This window comes from Macaca fascicularis, chromosome 11, assembly GCF_037993035.2.
Source record: "Macaca fascicularis isolate 582-1 chromosome 11, T2T-MFA8v1.1".
NCBI classification, from domain to species: Eukaryota; Metazoa; Chordata; class Mammalia; order Primates; family Cercopithecidae; genus Macaca; species Macaca fascicularis.
The window spans coordinates 47,436,053-47,449,362 of record NC_088385.1 but is presented as its reverse complement, the minus strand read 5'-3'; the positions used below and the strand labels follow the sequence as shown (position 1 = coordinate 47,449,362).

General features: G+C 34.1%; 1 protein-coding gene across 10 annotated transcripts in view; it reads right to left on the bottom strand.

Moving 5' to 3' along the window:
- CNTN1 (contactin 1) overlaps window positions 1–13,310 on the bottom strand; it is a 393,567-nt gene that overhangs the window by 156,288 nt on the left and 223,969 nt on the right. For all 10 annotated transcript variants that reach the window (XM_045365082.3, XM_005570587.5, XM_074006605.1 and 7 more), the window contains 3 exons: window positions 12,614–12,646; window positions 3,630–3,762; window positions 1–173 (listed from right to left, as the gene is read on the bottom strand). In XM_045365082.3, coding sequence (XP_045221017.2) covers window positions 1–173; window positions 3,630–3,762; window positions 12,614–12,646 — 339 coding nt within the window. The remainder of the gene's footprint in view (window positions 174–3,629; window positions 3,763–12,613; window positions 12,647–13,310) is intronic.

The following is a 13,310-nucleotide window of genomic DNA, read 5'->3' as shown; positions in this document are numbered from 1 at the left end:
ATCCAAAGCTCAGGGTTGCTTCAGTGCTTCTGACCATCCCGTAGCTATTGGATGCTAAACAGTAGTAGATTCCAGCATCTTTCTGTTTATCAGGGTTGTTGATAACAAGGTTTCCTCCTACCATACTGTATCGATCACTTGTGAGATCAACATCCCCATTATTCATTCTCCATCTATGAGAAAAAGACGCAAAGGTCATATCACAGGTCATGAGACCTAGAAACTCTACGGAGCTAACACAGTTCTAAAATAATTTGGGTACGGCTCCATGTGAAGTCAGACAATTAAGAATATGATTCAGGTGGTATTTCTTTGTATTCTATAATTCTGAGTCTCTAGGACCATAATTTGTAATTTAGCTCAGGTACAGACAGGTAAAACTCAAAGTACGTGACGTATTTTGTCTTTTTTTTGTGAGGTATCTCAAGTGACAAATATTTTGCTGAGTTTTTCTCCATAAATTGATTTCTTGGGATGTAATTGATAGCCATCTATGCACCAGTTAGATTCATACATATGCAGATATACTGTCTAAAATATTAAAAGCATTGTTCTACCAGAAATAAGTATAAAATATCAATATTTGACTCTAAATTTCAAAGTAATTTTTCAATAAAACATACTAATTGACATTGGCTTCTGCTCAATAAGTGACATATTCTGACCACTAGAGGTCAGTCACACAATTTGAAAATGATAAAAGTCAGTAGGGATTTTGAAAATTTATTCTGAGCCACAAATATACAAGTAAAACTGGATTTTCTCCAGCCTAGAGTTAGTGGTCACTTATGTCTTTTCTCATTACTCAAAGATTACTTTTAATAAAGTAAAAAAGGTGAACAATTCTTTTTCTCCCCAACCACATAATATCATAACAATGTAAGACATGCTGCAGATAATCAGAGCATTAACTGATAGGGATAGTATTATAAATAGACTGGAAACAGGGATCTAACTTTCTGATGTGATGATGAAAAGAATGCATGTAAAAAATAGTTCTCAACTGTATAATTTTATAATCATTCTTTATCAGGGTTTATCCTTTAAAGTTCCATGTCCTGAGGAAAGTCATAAGCCTAGAGCTGTGGTCAAATCGCTCAAGTAGTAGTGGCTTGTGGCCACATCACTCATTCCCTGGCCACTTCTAATTTGAGTAATAATCATGCCCAAGAGTCCTAATGACTTTAGAATATCTGTCGTCAAATCAAAATTACTGGAACATTATTAGTTACAATTTTTTTCATAATAGGAGATAATTTAAAAGCAAGTATAGAAAACTGTGATTTTGCATTTTTAAAACTTACTAAATTACAATCCAATGAATAAAGCCTTCCTCTTACCACAGGTGATGGCAATATTGTCCCTGCCTGAACCATCTAGTGTTAACTTGCTTAGCTCTTGTCAGGACAGTGGGTTTCTTTGTTGGGCAGCTCCAATTTTTGTAATTTCTCCCTCATTATATTGGTTCCAACTTTTTGTTTATTATCTTAATTTCCTCCACATGGATCTGATTGTGCTTGTGACATCATATAAGAATTACCTTTTTCTGTGTTTGAAGAAGTTCACTGGTCTAGTTTCAGAAACATAGACTATTCTACAATCCTTTTTAATAGTTTTTTAATTGTAATGCTTGTTTCTTTGGGGATAGAGGAAAGATAATGAAAGCCTCAAGGCTTATAAGTCAGAAGTAAAGTCCCCCATTGTACCTCTCGGGATGTTGCTATGAATAGCACGTTGTCACAGAACATGTTACAAATATAAAACTATTATATGAATAAAAAATTGGATGAATACCAAGGTTAGTATAATTTGTCCTGAAATTAAGTACATTTTAAAAACTTTAAATGTTCTTTTCCATCAAACTACTTGCATCATGAGCTGATTTTTTTTTCTGCTCTTTCCCCCTTTTTTTTCCCTGTCAAATGCAGACTGCCTTCATAACAAGATTAAACGTCTATCTGTCTTCTCTAGTTCTGTCTATTAATGTATGGATAACCAGGCCAAACTTAAAGTGGGAATTTCAGTGCTGGGTTCAACCTGTGAGAGGCAGTTGGTGACTTACTGGCAAAGCAAAGCTTTGCTTTTTATTGTGCCAGTGTGGTGGGGGATGGGGGCAGCAAGGAGAAGCATAGCCTTTTCCATGTTTCTAGAACATTATCTGAAAGCAGCGCTTTCTTCTGGTTGCCTCTGTTCCAGCCTAGAGACTGATTTGCTAAGGTCCCTTGTGTGAATGTTAACAACAGAGTGTCACAGAATAAGTGTCGCTGAAAGAGCTTTTGGGATTCTATCAATCTATCCAGACAGATAAATAATGAAAAAATTGCATACCTCTTTGGAAGTCATAAAACCTGTGTTTCAGTCTTGGATCTGTGATTTACTAGTTCTTGAGCAAGCAAATGTACTTATTCAGGATTCAGCTTCCTCTCCTGTAAAATTTTCTCGGATTGGATCTCCTCTACACATCCTATTAGTTCTATTATTCCATGTCAGTGACAAATAGGCTCTCATTATATATGGCTTAAGGGTGCAAATAAGTCTAGCCCATCAGATATTTTCAGAACAAATGTGTTATTTATAATTTATAAAATACCTACTTATGTCTCATCTCCATTCATGAAATTGAAACAATAAAAATAATTTCAATGGGATGGTAATTTTGTATCTAAATTCACATTTTATCTTAAGAATAATTTTGTAATTATAGCCAAAGGCAGGAAAAACCTGAGTACCATTAGAATCAAATGGGTGGAAGGGGATATTCTCTTTTATAAGAATTTTTTATAATAATAGAAAGTTACTTTTCTATCCAGTAAAAAATATTAAATTTGTTGAGTGACAACCTTCAATTTAGTCAGGTGACATGAACACACTAGAGCCCCCAATTTCTCCATCAGTCACTTGTTTTGTCTTATGGAACCATTGCACAGGTGAAATTTAAACCCACTGGCTTTTGGTTGATTTTTGCATCTCATTCTTTGCATCAGATGAGAAACTGTTAGTATACTTTTCTGACACATCTGAAGCAGGAAAACTCATTGTTGCTTTTTATAAAGTTGTTTTTGACAGCATACTTATGTAACCCAGAAAAACAGTAAGAGGTATGTTTATATAGATTTTCCTATAGGTAGAGACATTTAAGAAATTTGCTGTGTTGGCTGGAATACAGATATGAGACTGTTGAAAAAGCTGATGCTTTCTACAGTTATTTGTGCAAGATCTTTAAATGTACTTAATATAAAAATGTATCTATTTCTGTAGGTATGAGTTATCCAGGCCAGTACATAACAAAAACATTTTATCCTCAAATCTGTATACTTAAATTACGTATAATTTTATATAACCATTCATAGGCTTAAAAACATGGTTTCCATTATACAAATTGTAAGTGGATGATGTCAAATGCCAGTAGCATTACCTGTGTAGAAATAGTGAGAATTATTTGCATATATTTAAGAGAATCTCCTATTTGAGCATTAGACAACTTTTTTAATAGCTTGTATGCCAATATTTTTGTTAATGTCCATGGAATTTGCAGAAAGCACTATATTATATCTGTACAAGTTCATAGCTGCTGATCTGTGATCATTACTCTGATACTCCATTCTGAAAAGAGAAGTGAGGTACATTACTTGTAAACCGGGAAAGGGCTGGCTCGTGCCCTACAGTTGAGTGAGACTTTTCCTTCCAGTGATTCCTCTGGATAAATGGTATTGATTGGCTGCTCTTCAAAAATTGGTCCAAATCCTTTGTCTTCCTCAGAAACTACAAGAAAAATTTAAAAAAATTGTTTTACATTGTACTGCTTTATAAGTCAAAGAAAATTTGGGAACACTGAAAAAAAAATTGCTTGAAAAAATTTAGAAACAGAGTCTCCATTTTAATTTAAAACGAAGCTATTTGCCTCCATAATACTGAGCCAAACATCAGGCTCTTCATTTAAAATTATTTTCTGTGAATCTCCTGACATTTCTCCAAATGTACCACGTGTTGCCAAACTTAACTACTTCCCACTTCGCCAAACAAGCTGTGCTTTCATGCCCCTGAGCCTCTGCATATGCTTTTGGTTTTCCTAGAATCATCATTCTACTTTTCTTGTCCTATCAAAATTTGCATGATACTTTGGTGACCTAGCCATAGTTAGTTCCATCAGGAAGCCAAAACCTCTCATCTCTCCTGGCTCCTATTGGTCCTCTTTTGAGTTCCTGTAGTTCCCCATATAGGTTATGGTACTTAATACACTTGCTACGATTCCTGGTACAACTTTCTGTTCTGCTAGATTGCAAATGCTTGAGAACAGGTGGCTATGTCTTTCATCTGTGTACATCATTCTCCTGGGTAGCTGCCTGGTTGTCTGAAAAACAATAGGAGCCTAATGATTTTTGAACAAGAGTCTGAATGTGAAGGAGAGCTTCTTGATGTTGCAGAAATGAGTCTCTTTTCTGAGCCAGTTATTGTTGATTTTTTTCTAAACATGTGACTAGCATTGGCACTCAGCACCATCTAGAACAATCAATCAATAAATTACATGGATATTGGATCTGAACAGCTGGTTTAAAATTGATCACAAACAGCTGTGTTGAGAAGCAGTTGTTTCTGGTCTATTCTCCCTGGAAGGGAAGAGTGACACCTCACAGCAGGATGAGGACAAGAGAATCATTCACATGCCACCACTGCGGCAGCATTTAAAGAGCACAGCGCAAAGTCATATGCCTCAAATGAATTAATAATGATCTGTGTGGCTAGAAAGAACGAATATTCTTACAGGTCACTGGAATGTCTCTGCCCGATCTAAGCCATGATTCACTCCTCCAGTTACTTTTTAAGAGAGAAGTAAAGGCAATGGCACACAGACATTTTATCTTCTCTAACACTAAACTTGAAGATGAGAGCTCTGTTCCAGCTTCCTTTTGAAAAAATAGTTTCATTATGTCATTTAAATCTCGCCTCAGTACCATTATCAGTGTGCCTTTGGACAAATTATTGAATCTCTCCAAAGCTCAATATCACTCTTTATAAAATGGGGATAATAAAATCTACCTGATAAGGTTATTGTCAGAATTATATTGAGACAATTCATGGAAGATGGCAGTGTACCTGGCTTATAATCAGCAATGAATAAATGCTAATTTTAAAACCATTCTCATGAATTTTCCAATCTCTTCAAAATTTAGTTCATGTTTCTTATGTATATAAAGTATTCGACTAATCACGAAGCTTCTAAAAACCAGAAGCCAAGTTTTCACTCTTGTAGCTCTGGTCTTATTAGCACTGTGTTTGGGACACTGAGTACATTTTTTTTGTACATATAGATGGTTACTAAAATCCTCAAGTTAATTCCACTGCCCCTCCTCCCCCACCCCCCACCCCCCATCCCAGCCACTGGTATGAGGAATTAATTTCTCTAATTAATAAGTTAACCCAAAATGTTTCAAAGGGAGCTGCCTCATTTTTGGTTGAAATTTGCTGAAACTTTTATTCAATAGTTTATAGATATCAGACACATTCCATAACCACCATCCTATTTCAGATAGGAAATAAATAGCTGGATCAGAATCAGAAGGATGAGAGGAACTGATACTTAGACTTAGCTCCTGCAATGACCTTTTCTAGTTATTGTCTTAGGCAAGCAATTTGTTTTACAGGGCTCGTACATTCCGAAAAGAAAGGAACATGAGCATATGTCCTAAGGACTCCATGTGCCTACCACAATTATTATTAAGATTACAAATATGAGTTATTCACAGAGATGCTCTCTGCCAATAATTTTGAAAGTTGTGTTCTAGGTTGTCTCTAGTTCCATATCCTTCTTGAGGTTGTAAAAGCCATAAATGAATATAATGTTTTCTGCTTTACTTCTAATACTTTTACTGATGATGTCTAATATTTTCTGGCTATTCAGGCTGTAACAGCACAGCAGGGAAAAAATGAGAAATGAATCCTGAATCCCTGGTTACTGAAGACTTTTATTTTTTCTGTAAGGTCTGGATTTTCTGATTTCTAAAAGAAATGGCCTTGTGCTTATCTGTGATAAAAATCATGTTATTTTTCTTCTCAGTTTGACAATTTCATAAGCTCTTCCTTGAGTCTCTCCCAATTGCACAGGTCTTCTGACTGGAGCAATTTAGTAACACCTGCCAATTTGAAGATCTTGTTTCTTCTCAATGCATATAAAAATGCTTAAAAAGACAAGTAGATAAATCAATATATAGAGATTCTCTTCTTGAAGGTAAGATAATTTCTATTCCCACCATAATCCTTGATAACTAATGACTTTAGTGTGAATTATTTTAAAACAATTTATTTTAAATCTAAGTTCATAAATATTTAGAAAACTAAAAATAAATATTGCTTAGGGGACTGTAAAGTTCATAAAGATCTTCCAAGTACTTTGATACTTATGCGACAAGCCTGGGGATGATATAAATGTTATTGTTACCAATGGAGAAGGCTATCCGTGTAAGAAGATTTAAGGAGAAATGAATGTATGTTGCAAGTATGCATATACTTTAAACATAAGGCCACTGATCTGCATTGGATTGGATCTTGAGTTTCCACTTCTTACAACAGTGGTAGCATAGAAATTTCAGATAGTCATGTTGGGAGCAACAATTTGATACACTTATAGGTGTTAGTTATCCTTGATCTGACTTCGGGTACTTCAATAAGTTTTTAGACACAACACCAAAAGCATGATCTATCAAAGAAAAAAAAGGATTAAGTTGAATTTTCTTAAAATCAAAAGATCTGCTCAGTGAAAGATGTTGTTAAGAGAATCTCAGGTCTTCAGGGTTAAGAGTTTTCCTTTGAACCTTCTCCAACTTGCATTCTATAAGCAGCACATTGGAAAGATTTTTTAGATACTAAATATTAGTCTCATTTAATGGAATATAGTAGTGATTAAATATGACTTCCTAAAATATGAACTCATCTCAAGAGGTACAGGCTTACATTAATAAAGACCAGTTACACAATTGTATTTCCAATATAGAAATAGACAGCCCTGGTGTGTCTAGTGTCTGTTTCTAAAGTGACTTCTAGAAGTGCCATTATATGGAGGGTTATCATACAGAATTCTAAATTTAATTCATAATTTCATTTGCTTCCTTGAAAGAAGCTTCTTTATCTCTTTGAAGTAAGGTGAGTAACGGTCATTCAGAATTGCTTTGGTTATTGAAAGTACTGCTTGGAACTTTCAAATATAATAAAGACAGTTTCATATAAACATATTTCTATGTAAAGATTAGTTAGTAGATTTTCATATTTTAATGAAATGAGTAGTCTTAAATATTTCTTTTGATAATGTATCCTTTCATTTAAGGTGTATGCTTTTGAGATAAAAGCTGGTCAGCTTTTAGAAAACTGAGAGTATGTTTTAAGTAGCTTTTTAATCTTAATAATATGTATTTTTAAAAAAGGAAAAGGTGCTAGCCAGAAAAATTTTCATGGAAAATTATAGAATGTCACATACTAATAATGACGAGGCTATGCCTATCAGGTTATACTGAGTGTGTATGTAGAGTTATTCCTATACATAAGGAATGAGCAAACCCTTCAAGGGGATATGCAAATATTTAACAATTTTGGAGTGAATTTTTATAAGCCAAACTGGATAATATTGGTGTCTTATGATACTTTTCCTTCTCAGTTATAATACCTTTCACAAATTATATGTATATCTTTCTCAATACTCCCACTTATATTTGACCTTTATAGAAACAGACAATGCAAGCTTTCAGGGATTAAAATAAGAAGTGAATCTCCAAGAAAATACTGAAATTATTTTTCACATTGAGAGAATATTGCAGTTAAGATATTTCTCTTTGCCCTTTCCAAGAACAAAAAGCAGAATAGGACACACTTCACATCACATTCATTTTTCGGTTAAGATTTTATTTCATAACTATATGCTTCTTGCTTTTCTAAACTTTTCAAGCCTGAATCACATAATGTATTCTGTTTGATGGTTTAGCAATGACTGTATATATTTTATTTTAGGAAGATATTTGGGCCCTTGAGAGAAAAACTACTCAAAACAAGCATCTGTATTGCATTGCCAGGTTCAGCATGAACCTCTTGAATATGATCCTCATGTCTCCCTTGTAGGCTGTACCTTAGTTTATGACCATGCTAACTCACCTAGGGTGCTCAGATGCAGGGAAAAGAATTTTCAGGGATATTTCAATACAAGGCTCAGCAAAGGATCCAGTAATGTAAGCATTATGTTCTCAGCCTACAGAAAATACTATCATCTATTGATTTTTTTCTACAGCCATGGAAACACTTAGATGACAAATTTTTATGCTTTGGAAGTATTATGAGGTTAAAAGGCATGAGAAACAAACCACGGATAGAGATTGTGTTTTTAAAAACTAAAATTATTTTTTAAATACATTCCTTTTTTTACTAGATAGATTCTTCTTAAAAGGAGCATAAAGTTATAGATGATCTCTCAAGCTAATTGAAGCTTTAACACTTCATATCACTATTTTGATCTGCTTTTAATGCAAATGCATTTATTTCCTACCAGATAATGTGATTATCATAAATCTATTACAGACATAAGTACATTTCTTAAATGTGATCAAAAAGATTAAGATAGAAATAATGTATGAATATTTGCAGTCATATTTACTAATGTAAACGAGAGGCGAAAGCTACTGTTCTTTCATTCTCATTTTCACCATTAATATAATTAGTCAATTATATAATCTCAAATGGGATTACTTCACCTATCACTATGTGGAGAGTGTCCACTATAATATTGCTATTCTATTTTATTTCTGGAAATTGAAAGTAAAATTATGATTTGTGCTTCAGAGATATTTTTATTCATTTTATATACTTTTTGAGACAAACTCCACTTCCCATTCTATTATACGTCACCCCAATCTTTTAGTTAGTAAGCACAATTTTATGCAGGCATGTTATAAGAAGAGTCCTAGGAAAAATCTATTAGAAAAAGGTGATGGCATCAAAATTTCAAGAGACTAAAATGGAAATTTTTACGACATTTGCAGTATTATAGTGATTATTGGGTGGGGAGTGGTGTAAGCTCCCTTGAAACTCTCTAAATGAGATAATATTTAAATTATCACAAAGCATCCTTCTTCTACACAGTACAGCTTCCTTTCTCCATTGCCAACCATTTCCTGCTGATAAAAGAAGATGGGCTTAGCCTTTAAATACTCTGGTGCCCCAATTTTTTAGGGTCATGGGTAATAGGTAACATTGCAGTACTTTTCCATAACTAAACATGCAAAGTAATGATTTGGTCTCAAAAACTTATAGAAATACAGTTATTAGAATAAAGAATATAGTCAGGTTAGCATGAAAGTTAAGTGAACTGAATTCTCCTTGTTTGGTTTTACCTGCCCAAAGGGAGCCTGTCACGTCTCTCTAGAGAATCTACTTCCTTGTCCTGTGACCCACCTCTGAAGCATGTAGACTCTGTTTTACGTACCTGGCTGGGCATCTGCTGACACCTACCTCATATCTTAGTACATCCTAATATATAGCATGACTGGGCTCGTGGATCTACTTCCAGAACTCGGCCTGTTTCAGTCTAACTCTAGTCTATTTTGATTAATGGGGCTATTTGGGACCATAGATCAAAATAGTGACAGGTCACTGACTGCTATAAAATGTCAATCATATTTGGAGATAGAAATATGTACTGAAAATAATTCTTAGTGACTGATGTGAGTCTAGTTGAAAAAATATACAGGAAATCTTGGTGCGAGTACTATAAAGATATGTGAAATTTTCTACCTGCCCTCCTTACAGCCAAGCAATGAAGATAGTTTTTTTAAATGTTAGCTTTGGATATTATACAGTCATATCTTAACTCTACATGTGCAAAATATAAATTATATATTATTTCATATCCCAATTTTTACAAAATATATATTATACTGCTATTTTATTTCTTTTTAAAAATACTTTTTCTCAATGAATTACAAAGGAATTAAAGATACTTATTTTCATTTTAGATTAGCCTGGTCCTACAATAGCTGCAGGGTTTTTTTTCTTTCTGAAAGTAAAGTAAATGCAGACCACAAGTGGAAAAAAGCATCTAACGTATTTGCTGTCAAATGATTTAGTTATTAATTAAATATCTAAACATTACAGATTGATTATGTGCAACTTATTCATGTTTGCTCTCTTATCTTAATAGAATATGATACTGCTTTCAAAAAATCTAAAAAAAATTAAGAAGAAAAATATTCTTAAAGACATGAAGAGTGAAGTTGGTTTTGATGATTTCGTTATAATCTTTTATGTACTTTGTTTTTCAAATTTAGACACATGCACACGTACGTTCATTGCGGCACTATTCACAATAGCAAAGATTTGGAATCAACCCAAATGTCCATCAGTGACAGACTGGATTAAGAAAATGTGGCACATATACACTGTGGAATACTATGCAGCCATAAAAAAGGATGAGTTTGTGTCCTTTGTAGTGACATGGATGCAGCTGGAAACCATCATTCTTAGCAAACTATCACAAGAACAGAAAACCAAACACCGCATGTTCTCACTCATAGGTGGGAACTGAACAATGAGATCACTTGGACTCGGGAAGGGGAACATTATGGGGAGGGGGGAGGGATTGCATTGGGAGTTATACCTGATGTAAATGACGAGCTGATGGGTGCAGCACAGCAACATGGCACAAGTATACATATGTAATAAACCTGCACGTTATGTACATGTACCCTAGAACTTAAAGTATAATCATAATAATAAAAAAAAAATACAGGGGGGCAATACTCAAGGTAGTCTGAGACAAGAAACTTCTCTATCCGAGTCAATATTCCCAATTAATAGTAGGTTTTACATTCCTAATTTAAGCAGATTAAATTGAAATTCAGTAAAATTGAATTGTCTTCAAAAAAATAATAAAAATAAAATGTTTTTGTTTTAATACATACATTTAAACACTAGCTACTAATGTTGCTGTAAAATAATCATTAAAAACTCTTAAATGTGCTGGATGACATATTGGATGGAACTTTTTCATTTGTGAGAAAAATCTCAATTTCAATTCACCTGAGTAATTCAGCAGACTTTGTTGGTTGACTAATCAGCTCCTCTTTTGCCCTTTACCTTCATGACAAAGCTCAGCCTAGTTCAAGGATCAACCCATCCCTCACATGACTCAGAAGGGAAGGTTGACTGGCAGTGATGCCATTACTCTTGCTAATGATGGGTTTGGTGGTGAATGTGTGACCCAACTCTGGACATGTAGCGCAAGGTTTCTGAGAAAGGTCTCCTTGTTTTTAAAGATAGATAGATACAAGAAAAAATGAGCACACTCCCTTTGCCTATGAGACATTGTTATGTCTCTGTGTGATACCTGGAACTGCAGCACTGCTGCCAGCAGGTCAAGTAGGAAACCTGAGAATTGACCATTGGACTTACAATGTGTGACATTAGTGACATGGATAAGGCAGTTTTGGTTGAGTGGTCATGGGAAACACTGATTGCAGCAGATTAAAAGGAGAATATGGGTCAAGGAATTGGAAAAAGCAGCCATAGGCTATTTTTTAAAAATACTTAGTGAATAAGTCTCACGAGATCTGATGGGTTTATCAGGGGTTTCCGCTTTTGCTTCTTCCCCATTTTTCTCTTGCTGCTGCGATGTAAGAAGTGCCTTTCGCCTCCTGCCATAATTCTGAGGCCTCCCCAGGCATGTGGAACTGTATGCCCAATTAAACTTCTTTTTCTTCCCAGTCTCGGGTATGTCTTTATATCAGCAGGGTAAAAACAGACTAATACAATGGGTAGCCTTGATTTGGCATGCAAGTTCTAGCACTGGTTGTTCAGTGATTCTTCAGGATTTTTCATTCTCCTACCATTATGCAGTGGCTTTTATAAGTTACTAGTGTCGCTACACTCATTAAGCACCTACTTGCCAGTCATTATGCTAGAAGTTATCATTGCAATTCATTTTTCAGTCCTCACAACAATTCTGTGATTTTTACATATTGGAGAGTTGGGACTCATAGAAGTTATATAATTTACACAAGAGAGTAAGATCATCTAGTGAGTACTAAGCTGAAAATGCAAATTCAGGCTGGTCTTACTCTGATTCTGTATTTTTTCCAGTATGCCATGCTGACTTTATTTCTGCAATATCTGTTTGGTAGTTGAAATAGGATCTAAACTGCGAGGTTATTAAACAATAAATTTTGCAGTATCTGTGAACTTTTAATTGAACTGAATCTTAAGATTCCAAGTTCACTAACTTTAGTTATCTCCCTTGCAACAAAGCAAGAGGTTTTCAAAAATAAGTTCAATGCTTACAAATTTTAAAATATTGCTTCCAAATTTAGTGGTATAGCATTGTTACAAAGCATGCGGGAAAAAATAGCAGCCACAGTGAATATTTTCCGTTTGCTACAATCCTCTCATAGGATATTTGTTTATGATGTAGCCACTCATTCAACAGTTTGCTTACAATCTCAGAAAGATCACCTTACAAAATTTCATAGTGATCTAACATTAACCATTTGCCTTAAAGTTTAGAGAGTTAATAGCTTAGAACAAGGATAAAATATGATTCAATAGGGAAAAGGTGTTTACAAAGTTTACTCTTTGGTTAACTTACCTCCATGACCATATCTTCTATACCATGTAAACTCTAAAAATGAAAGAAAAAACAAAATTTTGATCCTGAAGCAGTTATTTGAATTGTGGTTTCAAACATTACTTAAATAGTTGAGATGCTAGACAGTGGAATGAGAGTAGTGGCCCTTTGCTATAAAGGTTGAAGTATCTTCACATCTGTGCAGACATTTATTTCTTATCTTTACATTGATAGTTGCAGCACCAAAGTTTGCAGTCAATAGAATTCGTATGAATTTTAAGTACTAATAGGATAATTTTTGTTTTATTTTATTCACAAAAATAAGACTTCACAATGACTTTACCAAATTTTTTCTTTATTATATTTACACTATATATGTAAATATATTATGCATGTAATTACATAAATGTATGTGAGTGAGTGTGCACAATTACCCTGGTTATAAAATATATATTTATCAACGTCATTAAAATCCTTGAGTACTAATGAAATGATCTTTTCTGAATTTTGGAGTGAGCATAATAAAAATTATTCCCCAAAATAAAATAATTTTTTAATGTTCTTAATAATGATGCCTTTCAGATTAATCATTAAAGTGATCGGTGGGGATTTATATACAAAAGGATGAGGACCATTTAAGTCTTGAACAAAACAGTCACTCAACAAGTATCTATTGAGTTAGGTCATTAACATGAGAGTATTAGAAAAATTGATTGTT